This window comes from Raphanus sativus, chromosome 9 (genome assembly GCF_000801105.2).
Source record: "Raphanus sativus cultivar WK10039 chromosome 9, ASM80110v3, whole genome shotgun sequence".
Taxonomy (NCBI): Eukaryota; Viridiplantae; Streptophyta; class Magnoliopsida; order Brassicales; family Brassicaceae; genus Raphanus; species Raphanus sativus.
This window is the reverse complement of record NC_079519.1, coordinates 25557328-25582830: the sequence shown is the minus strand read 5'-3', so window position 1 is coordinate 25582830 and position 25503 is coordinate 25557328. Positions and strand designations below refer to the sequence as shown.

At 31.6% G+C, this 25503-nt stretch overlaps 3 protein-coding genes and 1 non-coding gene across 4 annotated transcripts; all 4 read left to right on the top strand.

Annotated features, from left to right (window-relative positions):
* Positions 1–2681: 2681 nt before the first annotated feature.
* Positions 2682–5712, top strand: LOC108825924 (proline-rich receptor-like protein kinase PERK4). The gene is made up of 9 exons (XM_018599284.2): positions 2682–2797; positions 2965–3594; positions 3667–4212; positions 4310–4396; positions 4506–4576; positions 4667–4743; positions 4843–4987; positions 5086–5247; positions 5332–5712. The coding sequence occupies exons 2-9, from the start codon at positions 3039–3041 to the stop codon at positions 5572–5574; spliced, it is 1887 nt and encodes a 628-aa protein (XP_018454786.1). The 5' UTR covers positions 2682–2797; positions 2965–3038; the 3' UTR covers positions 5575–5712.
* A 905-nt stretch (positions 5713–6617) lies between these two features.
* On the top strand, positions 6618–8443 carry LOC108824245 (uncharacterized). The gene is made up of 7 exons (XM_018597626.2): positions 6618–6874; positions 6964–7017; positions 7236–7346; positions 7436–7538; positions 7635–7947; positions 8024–8078; positions 8171–8443. Exons 1-7 carry the CDS (start codon positions 6743–6745, stop codon positions 8237–8239), a joined length of 837 nt encoding a protein of 278 aa, XP_018453128.1. The 5' UTR covers positions 6618–6742; the 3' UTR covers positions 8240–8443.
* An 8833-nt stretch (positions 8444–17276) lies between these two features.
* Positions 17277–17376, top strand: LOC130500602 (U6 spliceosomal RNA). The gene has a single exon (XR_008939219.1). It is a non-coding gene; the product is annotated as a U6 spliceosomal RNA (small nuclear RNA).
* Positions 17377–20761: 3385 nt separating this feature from the next.
* Positions 20762–22216, top strand: LOC108825933 (GATA transcription factor 20). The gene is made up of 2 exons (XM_018599298.2): positions 20762–21167; positions 21563–22216. The coding sequence occupies exons 1-2, from the start codon at positions 20847–20849 to the stop codon at positions 21842–21844; spliced, it is 603 nt and encodes a 200-aa protein (XP_018454800.1). The 5' UTR covers positions 20762–20846; the 3' UTR covers positions 21845–22216.
* The last annotated feature ends 3287 nt before the right edge of the window (positions 22217–25503 follow it).

Here is a 25503-nt window from a genome sequence, read left to right as displayed (position 1 = left end):
TGCCTACTCCGATGGCTCAGCCGATGGCTCAGCCGATGCCTCAGCCGATGGCTCAGCCGATGGCTCCTCCGATGGCTCCTCCGGTGCCTCCTCCGATGGCTCCTCCTGAGATCCCCGCCGCTGTTCATTCCGATCTCATGGTGCCACCTACTGTTCCCTTCTCGCAGTACACTGTCGAGGATATTCTCGGTATGCCAGGCAGAGCTGGTTTACCAATCATAGACCCCGACAGACCCGACGGGACTTTATGGTAAGTGTATTTTTTAAATAATTATTTTAATTTATAACTTCATTAAATAATTTAAATTTTCATTTTTTCCAGGTTTGGGGTTGACAATTCCCTTGCGACAGATGTAACCGAGACGATTAAAGGTTACTTCTCCATGGCGTATCCAAACTGGAAATTGACGCCGATCTACATCCGAAAGACGTGGTTCAAGATTTACGCTGTAAGTAATTCTATTAGTTAAATTTTTTTTTTATTAACTAATTATTAATTTTTTTTTGCAGCAAAAGTATCATTGGTCCATCGGGGTCAGTGAGAGAGTGAGGAAGGCGTTTTACGAGAAGGCGCAAGTTCGCTTGTCGGACACGGTTTGCAACTGGAAGGGTGCCTGGATCGTCAAGGGGTACACCCGTGGCAAACCCGCTGAGCTTACCACGGATGTTTGGGACGGCCTCATCCGTTACTGGAAGGATCCTAACTCCATTAGGATCGCAAACATTTGTGCTGCCGCCCGTAACACGGTAGACGAGCACGGTAACGGCCCGATGCTACACTCTACGGGCCAAAAACCACATGCCGGTGTCCGTTTGAAAATGGTACGTAATTAAATATTTAATTTTTTAATTATTATTTTTAATATAATTAAATATATTTCTAACAATTTTCTTAAATGTTTTTAGGCCAAAGAGTTGGGACGTCTCCCGACTCTTCCGGAACTTTACGAGCGGACCCACAAGAACAAGGCGGGCCAGTTTTTAGATGGCAAGTCCGAGCAAATCTACAACAACGTAATTGCTCGGGTTGAGGAGCGCCAGACTCAGCTGACCCAGCAGTCCGGCGACGGATTACCAGTTACCTTATCCACAACTGAAGTGGATAAGATTTACGAGGAGGTAAATTTTTTAACATTATATCTTTTTAATTATTAATTGATTAAATTTACCTTTTAAATTTAACTAACAAATATAATTTTTTTGTTTTTAAGGTTGTCCCTAAGAAAAAGGGACGTATGTTGGGGATCGGTTCCGTCAATGATGTCCCGAAAGCGACATCATCTTATGCTCAGAGACAGACCGAAGAAGTCACTCAGTTGCGTTCCGAGCTGGGCGCGACCAAAAGCCGTGTGAGTGGACTCGAAGCCTTCATCGACGTTATAGCGTCCACAAATCCGGAATGGGAAACTTTGTTGAGGAACATGAAACAACAAAATCCCATTCCAGGCGAGTCATCGGGCACACATAACGAGGAGGATGTTACGAGGAGGAGCGAGGAATTCTACGAGGCGATGAACGAGCCTTAGTTTTTTTAGTTTTTTTTCGGTTTATGTATTATAAAATCCAAAACTTAATTATATATAAAATATTTTGTTGCTTCTGAATTTTATTTAAAATTTATTTATAAATCCAATATTTAAATATTTTTATTTTGTTAAATTAATAATTATTATATTTATCAAATAATATTTTATTAATTCGAAAAATGGAAGTCTACGAGTTATTTACGACGAAAAGGTTTCCGAGGAATTTACGAGGAAAGTCTTTCGAGGTTTTTACGAGGAAAGTCTTTCGAGGAATTTACGAGGAAAACGTTTCAACGATTCTACATCGATTTTACGAGGAAATCTTTTCAAGGATATTACATCGAATTTACGAGGATATGATTTCAAGGATCTTACGTGTAAGTAACGACGCGTGTTTCGCGTGGTTTGTACGAGGAATCTCGGCGAGTGATTTACGAGGAAATGGGGCGAGGAACTTACGACGAAATATTAACTTCGTCTTTACGAGGAAATAGAAAACTCGCTAGGCTACGAGGAAATGGCGACGAATCCTTTGTTACGACGGACGATAAACGACGAAAAGCTTTTCCTCGTTAATTCCTCGTAAAAGGATGTTTACGAGGAATTAACGAGGAAAATGGCCCTCGTTAATTATTTGTTTTCTTGTAGTGATGGTTTAAGTTTGTTTGTTCTTGTTTTTTTGAAAATCTCCTTTAGATATTTACTTTTTATGGTTTAAATTTGTTTCATTTTTTTTGACTAACGGTTTGGTTTAAATTTGTTTCTAGATATTTATTCTTATTCTGTTCGCTTTTGTTTCTACAGAATTTTTTTTTTCTACAGAAAATTTTGTTCCTGCTAGCTTTGTATCTCAAATCTGTGTTTCACCTCTGTATCTTTCCAAAGATGATAAAAATTCAGTGTGCATATACATATACGGGAGGGTCTGAGGAATGAACGATTTGATCGAAACCAATTGAATTAGACAATCTCTAAAAGTCAAAAGAAAGATAGTGTGATACTATAAATAATGCAGGGAGTTACGTGGAATTGAATCAACATTTTTAGCTCCTAATATCATGGACCCGAAATGAAGAAAAACAAGACCGATGCAACTAACTAACAGAAAAACAGTTATTAAGACAGGGAAAGAGACTGAAGAGGCATGTTTGTCGGGATGAAGACAGAGCTCATCTCTTTACTTTTTACTTTCTATAATTTTTTTACCAAACTCCCGAAAACTCTCTTTCTCTCTTTATTTTTGCACTCTCCCCTTAATCTCTTCTTCTAAGGTACTAATCTCTTGCTAGTTTTGTATTAAACCTAGCAAGCTTAGCATTACTCTGTTGCTGTTAATTGTTAGTTATCTAACGAACATAATAAGACAAGAAACCATTCCCAAATAACACCATCTGATAAATCATTTGTTAATCTACGTTTTGTTGTTTGTTGTTCTTAGACAGTTTCAGTGATTGAGGGAGAGAAGATAGAGAGTTTCTATTTTCTATTTTCGGATTTTCTTCTTCTACTCCAATGGCTTCTTCCCCTGAATCTGCTCCTCCACCGTCAAATTCAAGCTCTTCTCCGTCTCCACCGTCTCCATCTCCTCCTCCTCCTACTCAAGGAGGCTCATCTCCTCCTCCTCCTACTCAAGGAGGCTCATCACCTCCTCCTCCTGATTCCACCACACCACCAGCTCCACAAGCTCCCTCTCCCCCCGATTCCAGCAATAACTCTCCTCCTCCACCGGCATCACAGGGTGGTGGAGGAAATGCCGGCGGCAATGAGTCTCCACCATCACGGGGCTCACCTCCTTCTAGGGGTGGAGATAATGGTGGTGGTAGATCTTCACCATCAGAAGACAATGGTGGCTCTCGTTCGAATAATCCTCCCTCTGGTGGAGGTGGCACCACTAGCGGTGGAGGTAGCGGCACTAGCAGTGGAGGAGGAGGAGGAGGAAATAATATGAATACGGCGATCATTATAGGTGTATTAGCTGGAGCTGGACTGTTGATGATCGTGCTTATTATTGTGTGTCTTAGACGCAGAAAGAAGAGAGATGATTCTTTCGATGCTGAATCCATGAAAGGTAAAACCATATACATACACTTATAGGTTTTTCTTGCATTAAAAGGTTCACCATTTTTACATATTGTCTCAGGAAACCAATATCAATACTATGGAAACAATAACAACAACAATGCTTCACAGAATTATCCAAATTGGCACCTAAATTCACAAGGCCAAAACCAGCAACCTTCTGCTGGTTGGGGAGGAGGCGGACCATCACCGCCTCCTCCTCCACGGATGCCTACGAGTGGAGATAATTCTTCCTTGTACTCAGGACCGTCACGCCCGGTTTTACCTCCTCCTCCACCTACTTTAGCCCTCGGATTCAACAAAAGCACTTTTACTTACCAAGAGCTTGCGGCTGCAACAGGAGGATTTGCGGATTCAAACCTTTTGGGACAGGGAGGATTCGGGTACGTCCATAAAGGTGTGTTGCCTAATGGGAAAGAAGTTGCGGTTAAGAGTTTGAAATCGGGTAGCGGACAAGGAGAAAGAGAATTTCAAGCTGAAGTTGATATCATTAGCCGTGTGCATCATCGGTATCTTGTTTCTTTGGTTGGATATTGCATTGCTGATGAAAAGAGAATGTTGGTTTATGAATTTGTTCCTAACAATACTTTGGAATATCATCTTCATGGTTAGACATTTAAAACTTACAACAAAATGATTTAAGTAGTCTACAGATTAAAAAAAGAAAAAGAAAATTTAAGCTTTGTATGTTGCTTTTATTGCAGGGAAGAACCTTCCGGTAATGGATTTCTCCACAAGGATGCGTATCGCCTTAGGTTCTGCGAAAGGACTTGCTTACCTTCATGAAGACTGTGAGTTTCAACATTTCACCAATCTCATATATCTGAACCAATGTTGCAAAAAACAGAGAAAAGATTGTTTCTGACTAGTGATTTATTTTTGGCCGAGAAATCATCACAGGCCACCCACGGATCATTCACCGTGACATCAAGTCTGCAAACATTCTCTTGGACTTCAACTTTGATGCAATGGTTATAAAATAGTGGTTGCATTTAGTTTCGGATTATGTTGCTACATAATCACTATAGCTGATGACTTTTTAAGTATTTTGTCTTTTTCAGGTGGCTGATTTCGGATTGGCTAAGTTAACATCTGATAACTACACTCATGTATCTACTCGTGTGATGGGAACTTTCGGGTAAGCGGTTTCTTCACTATATAAGATTTTTCATACGAATCAAGAAACATAACCTTTGTAGAGGGACCAATTGACTTTTCTCTGCACAAACATGTGTAGATATCTAGCTCCAGAATATGCATCGAGCGGTAAATTAACTGAGAAGTCCGATGTTTTCTCGTACGGTGTCATGTTGTTGGAACTAATCACTGGGAAACGACCGGTTGATAGTAGCAGTACCATGGACGACACATTAGTAGATTGGGTATATATGTTTTTTCGTTATTCCTACTTAAAAGCGTTTGTATATGCTTTTGCCTTTTTTTACGGGTACTACTGATTCCAATTTTACTACAAGTATAGGCTCGTCCTATCATGGTTCGCGCACTAGAAGATGGAAACTTTAATGAACTTGCAGATGTAAGGCTTGAAGGAAACTACAGCCCGCAAGAAATGAAACGAATGGTGACTTGTGCCGCTGCTAGCATTCGCCATTCTGGACGTAAACGCCCAAAGATGAGCCAGGTGATCCGATAATATAACATAAAAATGGATTTTTGTTTTTGGTTTCGTATAATAACAAACAAATGTATGTTTTGTCTCTTTCAGATTGTAAGAGCATTAGAAGGAGAAGTGTCACTAGATGTTTTATATGAAGGTGTGAAGCCGGGACATAGCAACATTTATGGGACATCAGGAACAAGCTCAGAATATAGCCAAACCTCTTACAATGCAGACATGAAGAAATTTAGACAGATGGCTTTGTCGACCCAAGATTTCCAAAGCAGTGAAGGTGAAGGATCATCTGGCAATGATTCCAAAGAGATTAAAAGTCCTAATGCTCCTAAATGAAATCTCTTTTGAAGCAACCAGAGATAGATTCATTCTTTTTGGGATAGTATGAATAAATTGATTTTTTCAAAGGATTTTGAGGTTCTGAGAGTAGAAGAAGCATGTATGCTAAAAAGCAATGTCATTGTAATGTTTAGATTGTTCCTCAAACAGATTATATTATATGTTTCATTTTTTTATAGAGATTTGATTCAATTTCAGACATGAACATACAACACCAAAAACCATCTTAGAAGATTTTTAAAGTGTTAAAAAATCATATATAAAACTTGAATTGAGCTTATAAGAGGCTGAGCCCGGAAAGTGGTCTATTTCAAAGTCAACTTTCCGAATCGTTCTTATTCCATCATGGACTTTTGTATAATGCTTATTCTATCATGAATTCAGCAAAACTTTAAAATGTTTATACGAATTTTCACAAACGGTGATTAGTCAACCGTATATTGATTATAACAGTGATTAGACAACCGTACATTCGGATGACTAGATAGTTGACATAATATTTTCGTTAAAACAACGTCATTTTGAAAAATATCAAAAAATTAAAATTTTGAGTAAGACAGACTTCAAACCACCTCTTGGCGGAATAAAACCCACTTCGAACCCACATCTTTGCGGATAAGTAGCAACCTTTTATGCACCAAAACTTAGAATTTAAAATCTGTATGACTCAAAATTTTAATTTTGTTATATTTACGAAACGACGCCGTTTTAATAAAAATATCATGTCAGTTATCTAGTCATCCGAATAAACGGTTGACTAACACTGTTATAATCAATATATGTGCATGTATGCACATGCATGTTTGTGAAAGTTCATATAAACAGTTTGAAATTTTCTTGAGTTCATGATAGAATAGGCACTATATCAAAGTTTATGATGAAATAGTCAGGACCTGGAAAATTGGGTTTCAAATAGATTTTCTTTTTCTGGCTGAACCCTTAACACATAATTATGAAAATTGATTGGGGGTTGAAGCAGTGACCGAACCAGAGTATTTATCGGGTCCCGGTTCTACCGGACCGGTTAAAAACCCCTTTTTTCTCATTTCATTCTTTCTCTCTCACCACTCTCCGTCTCCCTCTTTCTTCCCTCAATTCCTCAAATTGTATAATAAGAATCCTTAATTGTGGATTCTCAATTCCGCTCTCGTTCTCGAATTCCACTATGCTAAGATGGAGAAGTCTCCTCTCGCTGAAAAGCTCATTTTCATCATCTTCGGCGGCCACGAAAACCATCCTCGCTCCATTTCATTCGACCAGTGTTCTGTCTGAGAAATCGAGGAAGCACTTTGGTTCCGTAAGATCTTATCTCGAAATTTCGAATCTGGGTCGTTCTCAGAAACATTTAATTAGATGTTTGGTTCTTTTGTTTTTTTTTTCTCGCAGGATAGAGCTTCCAAGGGTGGTGCTGGTGGTACAACTTCTGAATCTTCTTCAAAAGTATGTGTGATCGGATGATTTGTTCTTTACAACCAAATGGGTTTTGTAAATTTTTATTCTTTCGTTTTGAAGAGATGAGTTTTGGTAGTAAATGTAATCTGCATTGATAAGTTTTATATGTTTCAATGCCATTGGTGTGTGTGTATGGTCATGTTGTTTAGTTGTATCTCTCTAATTCATAGTCATAAGAAAGAGAGTTGTCAAATATTTGATCCCAGAACTCGTCCATAAGGTTCACCTGTACCGTTAAGGAGAAGGGTCGTCGCACTAGTGCTAAAAAGACTGTAGACAAGCTTCTCTTCCACAGTGGACTTAACGATCCGATTCAGGTTGAACTTTTCTTTATACTTTCTTTCAATATATCTTCAGTACATATCTTATGACTTTCCAAGCATTTTGTATATGTCTTATAACGTAGAATGAGTGGAACATTGGTCCAAATCCGCTTATCCGAGATAGGCATATGAAGAAAAAATCTCCACCTGGCAGGGGAAAGAAGCCTCGTGATAAGAAAACAAAACGTGAGTTTGCTTGCTTCCATCTCTTCTTCTTTTGTAATAATATCAGACAAAACTCTTGGCTCTGAATCCTTTTTTGTTTGTTTTTGGAGACATTAGGGTGGCACAGAGAAGGAAACACCGACGATGACTTCGGCGCTGATGCTACTACTAACAAATTTGAGAACAAATGGAGAGAAGCCTGGACAAACCAATCTCAGAAGGCCTCCTCGTATTCGAGGGACTCGGCATCATCGGGGTTTCAATGGAGAGAAGGATGGAGCTGGACTACTCAGTCTCAAAGGAGGAGCAAAACCTGGAACAATAATGGGTCTTGCGATGATGAGCCTTTGATGGTTGGGTCTCAGTCTGATAGGAAAGCTCTTGGTCTACCTCTAGCTGGTCCCCTCAAACTAGAAGATGTTAAGAACGCGTAAGTCTTCCAACTGATTCTGTTTAAACCTGACAAGACTGCTCCGCTCACTATAGTTTTTACTTTGTTTTTGCAGCTACCGTTTATCAGCTAAGAAATGGCATCCTGATACAAACCAGGGGCCTTCTCAGGTATGTTTTTAACCAAAAAGATTGGGGTTGTTTTTAGGTTTCTGAAGTCGTTTGTGAGAGATTGTTTTGGGTAATGTGGTGGAAATTTGCAGGCAGCGGCTCAAGAGAAGTTTAAACTCTGCGTTGATGCATACAACTCTCTCTGTTATGCACTCTCTTGACATTTACACAGAGTCATTGATTGATACATCATTCTTTAGTAGGAATCTAGAGTTTTTTGAAGTTGCTTAGGCTGCTTACGAGAGATCCAATGGTTATCTCATATGATGGATTTGAGTCATCAGAATACGTGTCTCTCAACCTTTCCATGCATTTGATAACCAGAAAAAAGACGATAATATATGAAATTGATTTACTTTAAAGTATTTAAATCACTTTCAAATCTAATTTTTTTCTATGTTCTCCTTGTTATTTCTTTAGTGTCTAGACTAATACACGGCTTAAACGCACATCCAATCACTATGAACCTTTCACTTATATATGCTAGGTTTCAAAACATTCTTGTATTAGCAAACGTTGAAGTCACCTAACCACAGAGTCTACTTCACACTGGTGCAATAGCAAAGGTTCCTCTTTGACAAAAAAGAAAAGCAAAGGTTCCTCCAAGTGACTTATGAATAGTCTTTGCATCCTTGGTTGTTAGCATCTCTGGAATCGACATGCCACCAGAGATGACTATTTCTGTTGCAAGGAAAAAAGTTAAAACCTGAGATCAATTTGTCGAGATTAGATTCTTATCAAAAGCTACAAGTTACCTATGCCTTCCCGGACTGAGAGGTTATGCCTTATGATGTTCTTTGAGCTAATGAGGAAAATATCTCCAAGGTAGAGATGATTAGTGGGGGACATAAGACACAACAGAGCTCTTCTCCGCCAACACGGCTTAGAAGCATCACAGTGGATGTAATGAAACCAAAAGCGTATTCTCCCATATGAAGGTGTCTGATAATCGCAACCTCCTCGAATGCACTTGAGCTTTGTTCCGATAAAAAAGAGAAAAATGATAAAGTAAAGATTGAGAAAATTGTCATTTAAATTACGAATTTTCAAATTTGGTTGAAAAAAGCATGAGTTTTTTTTGGATCATTTAAAATATCAACTTAGTTTGAATAGTCAATTTAAACTTCAATTTAATTTGACTAAACCAAATTAAACATGATGATAATATGTTTACAAAAATTTAATCTGAAAAACGTATTACAAAATAGATCTCTTTTTTTTTTTACAAAATAGATTTCCAGCTTGTCTTTGTCTTATAAGTTATAACTAGATTTTGACACACGCTTAAAAGCGCAGGTTTATTTTTTAAAACATAATAAAAATATAAATACATGTTACTTTTTCATCTGCTTGAGCATTTTTAATCTCACAAATCTTGAATCAGAATAATAGACCAAAAATTACAGATTCGGTTTGATCAAGTTTAGGCTAAAATATCTATTTGATAAAACAAATTGACCTATAGGTTGTTTCGGGTCCATGTTCAACCCAACCCCAGTAGATATTTGAAATATTCAAAATTTGTTGTGTATATTAGTTATATTTGAATATTATAGCATATTTTTGGTATTACGAATACTTTTTATATTTCAGGTTAGATTTTACGGTTAGCAATAAAATAGAAACAATAATATGACCTATAGCAAAGCCGTATAACTATTTTCTTTTCTTTTTAAAGATTTTTAACTTATATATCATATGCGTGAGTTATTTATAGAATAAGATCTATTAAAATATTTAGAAATGATATGGTAAGACTAAAAAATTGTTAGAGAAATTTAAGGTAATTTATTGTTAAAGAAATATAAGGTAAAACCAAAAACAATTAGCTCATAAGAGAGTCAACCAGCTTTCATAAGTAATCTTGAGAATAACCGGACCTAAAAGTAAAATGTATGACCCTTACATAATCTAGTTTGCGTTTGATGAAAATCTGTTTATTTAAATTTAAAAAAAAAATTAAGTTTGATATCGAAGATTTTTTAATGAAAATCATGATTTTTTTCAAGAAGTTACAAATTTTAGAAAGTTATAAATGCTTTCTTATTTTGTAAGGTTATTTAAGTTTGTAATTTGGCAAGTTCGGTAGTGAAAAACATTAGTTAATATTAATGTTGATTGTTTAAATATTTTTTTAAGAATGTTTTAGGGTTTTCCATAATGTGTTCCTAAAAATATGGAAGATATTGGAATGTAATTTTGAAAATTTATGGCGAAATATAAGTTCAAACCGTAAATGCTAGATATGAAAAGTAAATAATTAGTTTTGTTACAATTTTGATAGCTAAAATCCAGTGTTTTCAAAACCGGATCGGACGGGCCGGTCGAACCGGTCCGACCGTGACTCGCTGAAGAAGCCGAATCCGGTTCGGTTTAAAACCCGGATTTGATAAAAACTAATAAAACCGGCTGAAATTCGGTAAAACCGGTGATCCGGTTTAATTTTAAAACCTGATTCTTAAAAATTAACATATAATTAAGTGTTTTTAATTATTACTAGCTAAAATTTAATATTTTATAATTAGTGTTCAACTATCACTATTTAATTAATTTTTTATTTTTCTAAGAAAACATGTGAAAAATGTATTTTTGACTCTCATATACTATTTTTATTTTACCATATTCTTAAATTTTGAAATGTTAGTTGTAAAAATAAATAAATATGATTGTTTAGCTGTAAATCATTTGTTTTTTTAAAAAAAATTAGTTTACATAGTAATCAAATTTATGTTTGTTGTTTATTTTGAGTTAATAAAAAAGAATAGAGAAAGTATTATATGTAAAAGTAAAGTTTATATAGTATAAATATATAATTATATACATTTTTATATAAATAGAAAAACCCGGTTCGACCGGTTGAACCGGTCTAACCAGTCAACCAGTAGCTTCACCGAGTCAGTGTCCGGTCCGGTTTTCAAAACATTGCTAAAATCATAACATGATTCATATTTGAATAGTTGAATTTAAAAATTTTGGAATTACATGATGTTATTCGGAATATATTATAAGTATATTTTTAATATTAAAATATTATGTGCATATGTTTCCATTCTTATTCAATGCTTTTAAAGTGATGTATGCAAAAATTAATATAGTCCACGAAACACACATATATCAAGAAAAGTATATGAAACTCTTCTAATAATAATAAGTAAAAAAAAAAAGAAGAATGATGTAATCATAGTTTGTTGTTAGTATAATTATTTCATTGATTTTCATAAATTGGAGATTGTAAACTATGCCGTTGTTGTAAAATTATGCAAGTTTTATTACATCAATGTTATTATAGTATTAATATAATATGAATTTGAATAATCTATTCTATTAAAAAAGGAACATTCTGAAAAAATCTACCTATGCAAAATCATAGGTTACCATATATTGCGTCCAATATTGTTACCATGTATTACTCATCTATATAACGACTTATATTGTTATTCCAATAGCCTCTCAATTTCGAAAATAATTAAAGGGCCCAACCCAATATCTATATATATATTTTGAATCCTTCATATCTTAAGTTCTATTTGGTCTAACCATTCTATGAACCCAATACTGACGTGCTTTATTACCTAAGTTTATAATCCACTAATATAGCAATATTATATTTGACAGAAAATAACATATTATAAACAATAATATATCACACATTACATCTTGTACACAATACACTATCTATCGCATACATGGAAAGACCATACATTGTGAAGAGAAGATTCAAAACAATATCTTTGATGAAGATATATCTTTTTTTCTTGGTCTGACATATATAATCCATAACAGAACCTTATATGTAGGTAGAACAAGTTCTCCAGCTTCGAAAATGATTCATAGTAGAAGACATCATTTTTCATCAAACAAATCTGTAAAACGAAAACACAAACATAAATAACTCTAAATAATATGGCAGAAGTTAACTAATTTAAACATGATATACGAATATTTAGGATATTTACTGCAATATCTAACCTACTTAAACTGAATAGATTTTTCAAGCTATATTTTCTAAACGATATTTGATACATAAAGTATTTTATATAAAAAACTTGATATACACGTTTTGTATTGAATACTATACGTGTCCAGTCTGTTTGAAAACAAATGCTGTTACCTATTCTAACGTGATATATAATATCCTGGTATTTATTTATATCGAGTATTCAAAGATATTCCTTATTAGAACAACTAAAAAATCCCACCAAATCTTCTGAACATCCAACCCTGCCTAAGCGTACCCTATAAATCACTATCACCCTTCCCATTATAAATACAAAGCATTTTCACCCCTAAAAACATCAACGATATCACATCTCCATACCAAAAAATGGCAAACAATTTGCAACTCTCTTTCTTGAACGATATCAAACCGCACAAGACTGCATGGCGCATTCAAGTGAAAATCCTCCATTCGTGGAGATTCTTTATGAAAGGTGTTGGTGTAAACGTATCGCATCGGGAGAGAATTGTTTTTTTTAATTGTGGTGTCGATTTGTTTTTCGAAAAAGAGGGAAGTTATCCTCTAATGTCCGCAACATATACAAACATTATGGGCTTTTGAGTATTTTAAAATTATAAACCACCAGACCCATTATAATAAAAACGTGATGGGCTGTATACCCATGATACAAAACAAATATTTTTCCTTTTTTGTCAACATAACACAAAAGATATATATTAAAGCTAAAGAACTAATATAAAACTCTAATTAAAAATATTCAATGTACTCAATAAAACATGTAAACTGTTTTTAAGTAATTCATTTTTTGATTCTTTATAAAAAGATATTTTATATTATTGGTTAAAATTTTCTGTATGTTGCAGTAAATAAACAGAACATTACGTGCCCGTGGAATTGTTGCCATATATATTTTCTTCGGTATATTAACATTTTTTAAACTAAATTGCTTTGTTCAATTCATTTTCTAACTAAAACACATCTCAAAGAAACACATTAAATCGACTTCGTATATACCAAATTTGTTTTTTTACTAATAACGATTCCGTTTAGTTTAAATATGTTCATACACCTCATATAACAAAAAAAATTTAAGAAATTATATTTTTAACAGAGACAAATCCGCCCTTTTTAAGGGCGGGTCAAAATCTAGTGATAGATTATGAGATCATCAGTCTGATTTTTGTTATAAGATTAATGAAGAAAGTTCAGAGATTGGTCACGTTATAATATTTTGTCTACCGATTCCCGAATGATGATGTATAATAAATAAGGGATTGACTAAACAACTAAATTTGATATGTATCTCATGTTACCTTATGTTGTTAGAAAAATATTAGGTAAGACCAAAAATAATTAGCTAACAAAAAGGTCCAACAACTTTGTTTAAGTAGATTTTTTCAGAATGTTTCTGTTTTAATAGTATAGACTAGATTTTGACCCGCCCTTTCAAAGGGCGGGAATATTATTTGTTTTAATTTTTTTTTAAAAAATAATTTTTATATTTGAATTTTTTGTAATTATATTTATGTTTAAAATTAATTTAATTTGATAGAATTGTCTCTTAAATAAATGAAATACATAGTTGGACATAACATTATCAATAAGTTATGTTTTTGTTTTAATAGAATAGATACATATATGAGAATCAAAATATTATAATTTGTCTATTTAAACCCGTCTTCTATCATTTTGAAATGATTTTTAATATTCTAAAGCTTGGAAATATAATCTTAAGTGTAAAAATATATTTGGCAATCTTTTAGTTAGTTTCTGTTTTAAATGATACTGATTGATCACCAAGTTTTCAGAATGAAATATTTTTAGCATAAACCATTACAAAATTATTTTTAATAATATTAAAATCATATACGTTGTAAGATTATTTATATAACCTATGTTAAATTCTTGTAAATTTTCGTTATTTTATATGGTTTGGGGATTGTATACTATCATTTATGCTAGTGAAATAGAGTTTGTATATATTTTTTTTTTGTAACCCTCATTAGAGTTTGTATAGTTAGATTTAGCTACATAGACGATTTTGTAACCCGTTACGTGTAATATAACTTTCTAATTATTAGTCGTTTAATAATAAGTTAAACTCTATAAGGTTTCGCTATAATTTACGTTTGGAGTAGATATAAAATGACCTTTTCTTGAAAGTCCACCAAGACTAATACATCCGCCATATTCTAATTGTTAGACAGTTTTGTTTTGTTTTATAAATAAAAAGGTAGTAATTAATGAATGACATTCTCTTGTAAATAATACGCTTTGTAACATATAAAATTATCTTTTTTAAAAAATATTATACTTTATAACATATAAAGCACGAGATTATCTTTTTTTTTTAAATATTATAGTACTTTGTAACATATAGTTTTGAATGAAAAATATATAATGTGTTTTTGTGTATATGTGTAGTGGTTGTTTTATATGCTTAGAATGATCATTATTGATATATAAAGGTAAGTGATGCTAATTCATAATGTCTATAATTAGAATTGAGAAGTTTTTAAAGCGATGAAATATTATTTTTTTGTTAAATATAACATGCGTTAATTAAATAACACAAAATACAGTATCATCAATTACATCAATTACATAAAAGTGAAGGATACAATTGCATATTTTCATATCAATCGTATGTGCGTAATCCAGAAAGTATTAAATATATGTGAAGATGGAAAGGTAATTGTATTTATTCTTGATACCAAATAAAGATTATTGTTTATTTACTTAACTAAATTTTATAAAACAAAAGAAAAGCCAGTGGCATGATACTGTAATTATAAAAGAAAAATAAGGGCAAATACCTATTAGGTATTTTACTTTAATAGTATAGATTAAGAGAATAGGCAATAGGGGTAATTTTGTATACGAAAATAAATAACAGTGAAAAATAGTGTAATTGGTTATTTAGCTAAATAAGAGATAATATATATATATAGGAGATGCAAATACTCAAAAATAAATAGTAACGTACTTTTGAAAAAATACACCTGCGCGGTTAAAGTAAAAATAAGATGGACAGATTAGAATATTGTAAAAAATAGTATGGGCCTACATTTGTAAAAAGTAGGTCCATTAATGCTTACGTCCATTTGATTAGTGTTATACGTCCATTCACTAATGTCTGGACAGATTAAGGGTTCAATTCTCAAAAGGTAAAATGATAGAAATATGCACATGAGAAGAATAAGTCGACGTAAGTTATCTAGAAAGCCAACCGGTCAAACTACATGTTGAAAACGTACCTAATAAGAAACAAAGAAGAAAAAGATAAAGATAGCTCAACCCAATCGGATCTTGATCCTTTTGAGGATGTTTTTCTTTTTCTTTTTTTTTTTCTTTGTGGTTAGCCATTTTGCTGTCATTCTCTTTTGTTTGTTTTTTTTCCCTTTCTCTTCTTGTTTTGTGTGTTGGATAAGGACCGTATAATACAGTACGGATCCAAAATGCTAAAGGTGGCGTCGTCAGTCGGTGATTACTAAATCATGAAATCACCTTACTAAACGTTTGCTTTTTTTTTCATGCATGTGTTCTTATATATGAAACCATTTCTTTTCGTCAAGTTAAATTGCAAACGCAAATGCCAAAGGCAAACGTTTTTCTTCATTTACATTTTTTTGTAACTGTTCTTCATTTACATTTGAAACAATCAAAGCCTAATATATAGATCACGGTTATGACTTATGCGTGACATATCACATTACATCAAGCACATTTTGATTTTATAGAGAGAGGTTGATTAGTTCCTTTCTATATGTTTGTTGAATACTTGACAATTTATATGTTTGTTGTGCATATTATACATTTATGTAGTTAAATAGTATATATATATATATGAGTTTTATATATTATATAAACTTTTATTTTGTCAACAGCATAAACAAACACGATCAGTGGCGGAACTAGGTGGGGAGGAGGTGGGGCAGCTGCCTCCCATAATTTTTTTTTTTGGTATAATTTGGCTTAGAAATTTTATAATGCCCTGGATGAAAATTTGAACTTATATATATACTACTAGTGTTTTGTTGTTTTGCCCCGGATAAAAAATCATCCTAGATCCGCCATTGAACACGATTAAAACTCTACTAATCAAACAGAGGATTTTATTGTGTCGATGTAGACAATTTGAAACGGTTGGATACGAGTACCACATACAAAACTATCTGTCTCTTTGTTCCGAGTCTGGGTACATGCATATAAACTTTTATAAATCGTTTTAAAGCTAATAGCCTGGTTAATACTCCTCTGTTTCTATAAGATCCATGTTTTAGAATTTTCACACTTATTAAGAAAAACATAAAATTTTAGTTACCAATGCATTGTTTTTATTAATTAACAATTCCCCAAAATTTTGAACCAATAAGATTTTAATAAATACAATTATATTTTTGGAAATATACAAATTTTCATTAATTAATGTCTTGAAAATGTAGAAAATATATCTTTTTGAAACAAATTTTTTTTCTAAAACATGAATCTTTTAAAAACAGAGGGAGTATATTATATAGTTTAGTTATGTTTCTGTCTTGTGAAACAATATATAATATATTTCATTGTTTTAAAAAATGTATATTTTAGATTTTTTTACAGATATTAATAAAACATATATAATTTTGATTATCAATACATATTTTTGTTATTTTGAAATTTAATAGAAATATGATAATATAACTAATTTTATGAATTTTACATTTTATTATTATTATCCAATAAAATCATAGAAAACATAAAAATGTATCTCAGAAACATAATCATTTCCAAACTATATATATATATCTAAAATGGAGGCTGTAGTTAATATAATGTATGTAATTTTAATAGAAAAGCCGAACATTTACAGTGTCTCGGGTCTAATTATAGTTTAGTTTTTTTTTTGAGAATTATGTTTCTTGTGCTGTGAAACATATTAAAAGTGCATGTGTTAGAAATAGATACGAGAGACATCTGTTAACCAAGTAAGAAAATATCTCTGTCAATAGCGGCGGTGTTTTAATTAAACAAACTAGCTCCCAAATCGCAACTTTAATTTTATTCTCTCTGTTTGCTTAAAGTCTGCCTCTTTGGCTCTGTTGAGAATCTTTCATATTCTTTGAATCTTTATTTGATCGGAATTATTTTCAGACTTAAGCATAATATGTTGGTCCATATCATTGGGCACGCCACAAGAAAAGAAGAAATGGACGAACATATTCTGGATCAAAGTTTACCAAAAAAAATGTTGTCTTCAGTTCTTCGTCCTTTTGGGGAAATCCGATAACATTAGAAAGATACAGAAAATATTAACATGATCCATGCACCAGGATGACACGAGAAATTGTCTAAATTTTTAAGTTATAGAAAAATATTATGGATCAAAATTTTGTTCTCATTTATTTGAAAACGCAATCTTAATTTTTTAGTCACTAAGATGGGTCCTAATTTGATAAGCATACAATATATATGAAAACAATCATACATACACATATATATATATATATCGAGAAATTGTCTAAATTTTGAAGTTATAAAAAAGTATTATGGATCAAATTTTTGTTCTCATTTTTTTGAAATCTCAATCTTAATTTTTAGTCATTAAGATGGGGGTCCTAATTTGATAAGCATACAATATATACAAAAAAGTTTCAGTTCAAAAAAAAAATATATACAAAAAAGTATATAAGCATACAATATACAATATATATATAATATATATCGAGAAATTGTCTAAATTTTAAAGTTATAAAAAAGTATTATGGATCAAATTTTTGTTCTCATTTTTTTGAAATCTCAATCTTAATTTTTAGTCATTAAGATGGGGGTCCTAATTTGATAAGCATACAATATATACAAAACAAGCATACATACATACACACACACATATATGTTCTCATTTATTTGAAATCTCAATCTTAATTTTTAGTCATTAAGATGGGGGTCCTAATTTGATAAGCATACAATATATACAAAACAAGCATACATACATACACACACATATATATATGTTCTCGTTCTAAGTCCCAAAAAGCATACAAATATCACTTTTTATTACATTTGAAGACATACTACCAAAAATATAATGTCTACAAAGTTCTCCAAGAGTAATAACAATCGGATGCATGCATGGAGTTTATAGATGAAATATATCGAAGACAACAGAACTTTTTTTTTTTTGAACAAGAAGACAACAGAACTTAAGATAAGGGAAATAGGTTATATCTGTAAACCACTTTAACTTCTAATATAGATAATACGATGGGAAAATTCCATAAAAATACCCGAACTAAATTTTGTTAAGCTTTTTAATACTCAAACTTTTTCACTACCCAGTTTAATACCCCAATTAATTATTTTGCTCATTTTAATACCTAAACTTTTAAAACTGTGTCCACTTTAATACCCGAACTTTATTTATTTTAATAAAAATACTAATAAGTTTCAAATAAAATTTTAAAAAATCTCTAAAATTTACAAAATAAACTCAGAAAATTCTAAATTTTTTTTGGTGTTGAGAAATAAAATAACTAAATAGTGTAAAATATTAAATTTTGTAATAAAATATCTAAGTTTTAAATATTGTATTTAGTTTGTTTCTGAAATAAAAACGAAATTTATTTTTATCATTCAAATTCATTTATTTTTTGAAAACATAAAATTTCCATGGTTTATCTACCTTCTTTTCTAAATCTTAAAATAAAACTAGAATTTTTAATTTTTTTTTCTTAGATTTTTGAGATTTTATTAAGTTTTTTTTGAAACTTATTAGTATTTTTATTTAAATAAATAAAGTTTGGGTATTAAAGTGGGTACAATGTTAAAAGTTTGGGTATTAAAATGAGCAAAATAATTAGTTGGGGTATTAAACTGGGTAGTGAAAAAGTTTGGGTATTAAAAAACTTAACAAAATTTAGTTCGGGTATTTTTATGGAATTTTCCCTAATACGATCGTAGACAATAATGGATATTGAAAACGACAATTTTGTTTTGTTAATTTTGTGGGATTATTACAGAGTTATATATCTTTTATAGGCACATATAAATATGAGCTTATTTGCTAAATAATAAAAAAATAGAGTAATTAGATTTTTAGTAAGAGATCGGAAGAGAGATAAGGAGAGAGAGGGTATTTTTGGTTAGATAGTGGGTTTGTACTTTTTTATGGTTATAGGGGCAAATTTTTCTATAAAATATTTCATTAGAACAATTCATTTTTGCTTTCATTTTAAGATTTTTCGCTTCCTGTTGGTATTTAGTACTGTTATCCTTGTCTAGGCAAAACCATCATCTACTTTAGGAGAGGAACGAACTAAGTAACCCAAAATAGGGAACAAAAGAAAAAAAAAAGTAGCAGTTGAGTGTTTGATGTATCCAGTTGAGTTTATTCGTTTGTGTGTCTTTTTCTGATTATTGCTTTAAGAAATTACTTTGAGTTGGAGTTTGCTTCTTTGACTGATCAATTGAATCTCTCGCTCCCAAGACCAAAGAAAGAACACAAGATGTTGCTTTTGATCATTGCCAAGAATCTCACTTCGGAATTCTCTTTGCCTTTACCCTTTTTTATTTTCATTCCTAGCTTAAACAGTACTAGTTCTCCTTATTTTTATTTTTTTAGTTCTCCTTAATTATGAGTGACATGTAATTCATACATTGCCTTTATATTAAAGAAGCTTCAGTATTTGGTTATGATTTTCAGTTCCAAGAATAGTAAATGACATTGGTATAAAACGACAAACAATTCATTTTGTCTTTTATAAGATGTGCATTTAGAGCATTTGAGCATGGTTCCATTTTTCTTTGGGGTCCCGTCGTACCAAGAACCCAGACCAGACGAGGCGGAGTGGAGCGAGAAGTACCTCAGGTACCACTGGTTAGCTATATTTCATTATAATAGACGTCTAGGGAGAAGACTCGGACTGAGTTGGAGGACTGAAAAGAGCAATGAGTAAAGAGGACTTCGTAATCGGAGAGAGACCAAATCTTTAGAATACCGTGACATTGTCATTCACGTGGGCCTCTTTTGACCAACCCTTCCGACAATAAACTGCAGATAAACACTTCTATGATTACACTTAGTTACCGGCATTAAATATTAATTCTAGAAGATCTTTAACTTCACTATGCGGTTGAACAAAAAAAAAAAACTTTTCCATGCAAAATTATATTGTAGTTTTGCTTAAGAATGTTAAACATTTATAGTTTGCTTTTGTCACTTTTATTTAAAACAAACATGCAAAGGAAACAACTTATTTCATGTATATACTTGTAGAACTTGTTCCTAAAATATCTGGTAAAACTGAAAGGACATGAAAGAACCATTTGAATTAAAGAAAAAAGAGAACCATTTTGAATAACTTTGATATTGATTCAAATTTGCAACATAAAAACAAAATATCTATCAACACGAGGAAATGAGAATGTTAAACATGTATTTTAAAAATCTAAGAAATGAAATGAAATAAAAAGTGATGCTCCACTTAAATTCTTAAAAAATCTATTATTATTGGTTGATTGTTTAAGAATACTTACGATATGTTTCCCGTACCCAAAAAGGAAAAACCCGATTAAGAAAATATTGAGTTAACTAAAGCCCTTGAGAATATTCATTGTAGAATTGTTGCTTTCTTTAGATAAAGTAACAAAAGTAATGTAATCTTCACTACAATAGATTTGATCATACCCAATTCCTTTTGTCGTTAAGTTAAACAAAGGCTATATATATGTAGCCATGTCTTACTTTGTACCTTATAACCTACTCACAAAGCAACCAGACAACACATCCATCTCTAATCTCTCTCTTTCTCTCTCGCTGTAAACTTCAATTCATGATGGAATACCAAACAAACGCTAGTTTCTCCATGTTTTACGACCAAGACCACCCTCATTATGATTATGATGACCTCTCTTCATCAACTTCTGTTGATTGCACTCTCTCCCTTGGAACACCATCTACTCGTGTCAACGAACACCGTAGATTTTCTTCTGCCAATTCTAACAACCTCTCCGGCGACTTTTTCTTTCACGGAGGAAGCGCAAAAACTATGTCGTACAAGAAGAGCGGTAGTGAACACAACTTGCCTCGCCGTTGTGCTAGCTGCGACACAACTTCTACTCCTCTATGGAGAAACGGACCAAAAGGACCCAAGGTAATTTAATAATAAAAGCAAAATCATTTTGGCTATTAAAAACTTAAAAACTATTACATATTATGCAAAACTCATAAAGAAATTTGCTTATTTTAGGAAAATAAAAGTAGAAGGCTTTTTAATAGAATAGATTTCCCTTCATTTAGAAATTGAATGTTTTACTGTTTTTTTATTAATCACTAACTCTAATTTAATTTGCTATTTTAATATTTAAAACAGCTAGGTTGTGTTAAGTTTATAGCTAAAATAATTCTTAAAATTATAAGAATATTAAGCTATCGTTTATTATTTTAATCTCGACTTAGTAACATATTTATATCTAGTCAGAATATATCAACAATGTATATACATTTTACTAAAATTTTGGATGGGACAAATGATTTAACTTGGCGCAGTCTTTATGCAATGCGTGTGGAATAAGATTCAAGAAGGAAGAGAGGCGTGCAGCCGCCAGAAACTCAATAACGTCCGTTGGTGGTTCATCAGTTGCAGAAGTTCCGACAGAGAACCCGTACAACGGAGGTGGAAACTATTATTCTCATCAATACTATGCTTCGTCGCCACCGTCGTGGGCTCATCAGAACACACAAAGAGTTCAGTATTTTTCGCCAGCACCGGAGATAGAATATCCGTTCGTTGATGACGTCACGGCTGCCTCGTTTCTGTCTTGGAACTGACGTCACGGAGACTAATGGCCTTCTCCACCATTTTTAACGAGAAAGAAACGTTAACTATGGATGATGATGATGACGACGGTGACGAAAGGTCTAGCTAGTCATAGATTCTCACCCAGGCTAAATCAGTCTTGGTCAAATCCATTATAGTTTCTTTTTATTTATTTATTTCTTACATCCTGCTTACATCGATTCTATCTACTTTTGTTTTCTTTTTATGACTTTTTGAATGATATATTCATGCGTACTCTGTTTATGACCCTTTTCATTATATTCCACTTGTTTTGAGTTTTGACCGTGTATGATGCATAGCATACATACAGGCTGATAGCATATGATGATCTCAATATATATTCTCAACGTTATTTTACATCGTTTTTAGTCCTTCAAGCACTTTGTTGATGCAACCTGAGGCCTGGCGATGGCTTGTCTCATAGCAAAATGTTATTTTTATTAGTTTAAAAAAAAAGTTATTTTTATTGAATGTTAAGTTTGTTGATAATTTTTTGGGAATAATTGACATCGAGTCAATCAAAAGGATCAAAAGGCTCAGAAATGATGAATAACAACTGAGCCGGGATTTGCATACCGGAATATATATAAATTGAGGTTGTGTATATCATTTAGACTTCATGATTAAGGATCGGAGTTGCCAAGTTAAGATACCACCACTTAAAATGACCGTATTGGTTTCTAAATGATAGATTGTTGAATTATGGAGTACCTACTATCCGATTTACAATTTGTTTTTCCCACTTCCTGTGTGACCCTATAATTAGACTGTAACCTTCTTGGGGGATTGCAGGGGGAGTGCAGAACCAGTATATATTCGTTAATAGGAATAATTATAAAAAATAATTTGAATTCTTTTTTTGTGTATATGTTTTGGTTTGTATTTACTTTTTTCAACATTTTATTATAATGTAAAACAGATAGAAAAAAATTGTAAGAATTTAAAATTTGAACATAATATTTTTTTTCATAGTACATGAATGTAAGTCTAACTAACCATCGCCACTGGTACTTCTTTATTTTTTGTTTCATTTTTATTATTTAAAGGCATTTCAATATTTTTTTTTCATTTTTTTCATTTTTAAAAATTGAACAGTGTTTTTTCAAATTTGAAGATATATTATTTAGTTTTTTTCTTTATTTTTAATAATGAACTTTTTAATTATGTACAAACAAATTGTTAAATTTAACTTGTTATTATTTATACTTAAATAATTATAAGTGTTTATGTTACCCAATTACTTAAAAAATATATTATTATTTTTATCTAATTAAATGTTAAAAGCAAAGAACATGAAAGTATTCATACTCGAGAAATGTATGTTCGATTTAAAAGAATTTGAATAAAATAAGCTCATTTCAAGTTTCAGAATACTTTGGTTAATCAATTAAGAGAAATATATATTTGGTTATTTCTAATAAAATCTAATGTTATTTATTTATTTATTTATTTTATGTATAATAATTATATTATATGATCTGAACTTATAATAAATAGTAATTATGTCATTTCGACGAAGACGTTTTGTCGGATCTTGTCGAGAAAAGATGGTCAGGATTTTGTTTGGATAAATTGATGAATTCCTGACAGAGAACCCGTTCAACTTTCAACAAAATATTTCACCGAAAAATGGTCGTAAATATTTCTGACGATTAGTAATTTAGCTGGAGAATTTTTAATGATCATAAGACTACTTGCAATGGTGGTTTTATCAAATGTTGATAAATTTTAACCAGCGTTGATAAGTTTATAATGGTTGAAAATCAGTGTTGAAACTTAAAAAAAAAATATAGACATTTTTTGTATGACATGGTAAATAATGATCGGAACAAGATATTAAATTTGTCTCTCAAATTTTAATTGCAATCCAAGTAGATAGATGAAGACATGTGTAAGAACCTGATTGAATATTCATATTTTCTAACTTTTTTTCATCTCAATTATTTAACATCAGTTATTGCACAAAATTCATCATTTTTCATACTCTATAGATAGAGACTTGTTTTATTTCATTTGGACACATAAAAAACTCTTCTTTTTTAATATGTAAAATAAAAACGAAAAAGAAAAATTATTTTCAAAATTTAATTAGTTCTTATTTATTTGATTTAATTTCAAATGATAATTTTTTTATTAACACTATGTAATTATAAAAATATTAAATAGAATAAAAGTATGAATAGGGAAATAGGGTGTTGTAATTTTTTTACAACAACGATTGTAGAGAGTAAAAATTGGATGGGTATTTAATTGTGATGTGGAAAAGAAGGAAAATGATATGGAGTAAAAAGAGGTGGTGTAAACATACAACCAACCAATGTACATAGTCTAAGTCCGTTTTGATAAAAAAAAAAAGGTCTAAGCCCGCTAAGATTATTACAAATGAACTAATGTCCATCAGGAAAATTCCTGTCGACCAAATTTCTGTCGGGATTTTTACCGACAACAAAATTCTAATCGATAAATAGAAACATGACATTTACCATGTAACATTTTGTTTGATACAAGAACAAAAATCTACCAAATCCAATCTAGATTTCAAATCATATTTTCATTTTTCCTTGGGCATTTAAAACAATGTTCATATAATTGTCGAAAAATCTTCTTAACATGTTTGACAGGGTGGGTGTTCGGGTTCGGATCGGGTATTTTAAATTTTTGGATATTTCGGTATATGGGTGTAATATCCGTTTGGGCATTTCTGTACTTTGGGTCGGGTTTGGGTATTTTTAGTTTGGGTTCAATTATTTCGGATCGGGTTCGGATAATTAGATTTTGAAAAAATAAAAATAAATTGTTTTCATTTTTAAGGTTTTTGTATTTGAAATTTTAGTTTTCAATTAACTGACTTTTTATTTTTTTAATAGATTGAATTATTAATAGATTTGGTAGCAACATTTCAAAAATAAATAAAAATTAATTTGGCTATTACTTTTAGAATTTGAATGTAACTTTTGTTAATACATGAAATAAAAAGTATGATATTCATTTTAAGTGAATATCAAATCATTTTTCTCCGTAATTATATATGTATATTATATATCTTAAAATATGTGTGACATCAATATAAATATTTTGAATAAAATGAAAGATGAAAACTTTAAATATAAAGGTAAGTATATATATGTCCGGTTATCTTCGGATATCCATTCGAGTTTGAATATTACCTTTTCGAATTTGGATATCTAATCTCTTCTAAATCAATACCCATTCGATATTTTGATATTTTAGTTCAGATTTCGGTTAGGGTTTGGATGCGGCTTCGGATATCGGATAAAGTGTCCATCCCTACAAGACATCTAGATTATAATCTAGTAGCAACAATAATCATTCCAGTATGACAATTCTTTTTCAAATACACTTTTATTCCATTTGTGATGTTCTTCAACAGAGTATATGGATAGTGTACTTCCACCACAGTCCAACATCCTCTCTCTAAGAAGTATCTTAACTGGTCCAACAAATTACTGCTATTTAATTCATGACGTAGACTATCAAAAACTTTCTTCTTCTTCCTAAAATCATTTTATTTCTATAATCATTTTATTTCTACTCTCTAGATTTACGAAACATTGTATGCAAGAACAACATGTTTACATAGTAGTTTCAATAATCCATGGCTGAAGTACCTTGTTTTTCTTGTAGCGGC

Bases quoted from the DNA above. Each gene is read 5' to 3' on its own strand.
- LOC108825933 (XM_018599298.2), top strand. From the start codon at position 20,847: ATGATGGAATACCAAACAAACGCTAGTTTCTCCATGTTTTACGACCAA. The intron at 21,168-21,562 runs GTAATTTAATAA...AACTTGGCGCAG, and splicing joins ACGGACCAAAAGGACCCAAG to TCTTTATGCAATGCGTGTGG.
- LOC108824245 (XM_018597626.2), top strand. From the start codon at position 6,743: ATGCTAAGATGGAGAAGTCTCCTCTCGCTGAAAAGCTCATTTTCATCA. The intron at 6,875-6,963 runs GTAAGATCTTAT...TTTTTCTCGCAG, and splicing joins CGAGGAAGCACTTTGGTTCC to GATAGAGCTTCCAAGGGTGG. The intron at 7,347-7,435 runs GTTGAACTTTTC...CTTATAACGTAG, and splicing joins GACTTAACGATCCGATTCAG to AATGAGTGGAACATTGGTCC.
- LOC108825924 (XM_018599284.2), top strand. From the start codon at position 3,039: ATGGCTTCTTCCCCTGAATCTGCTCCTCCACCGTCAAATTCAAGCTCT. The intron at 4,577-4,666 runs GTTATAAAATAG...TGTCTTTTTCAG, and splicing joins ACTTCAACTTTGATGCAATG to GTGGCTGATTTCGGATTGGC. The intron at 5,248-5,331 runs GTGATCCGATAA...TGTCTCTTTCAG, and splicing joins AACGCCCAAAGATGAGCCAG to ATTGTAAGAGCATTAGAAGG.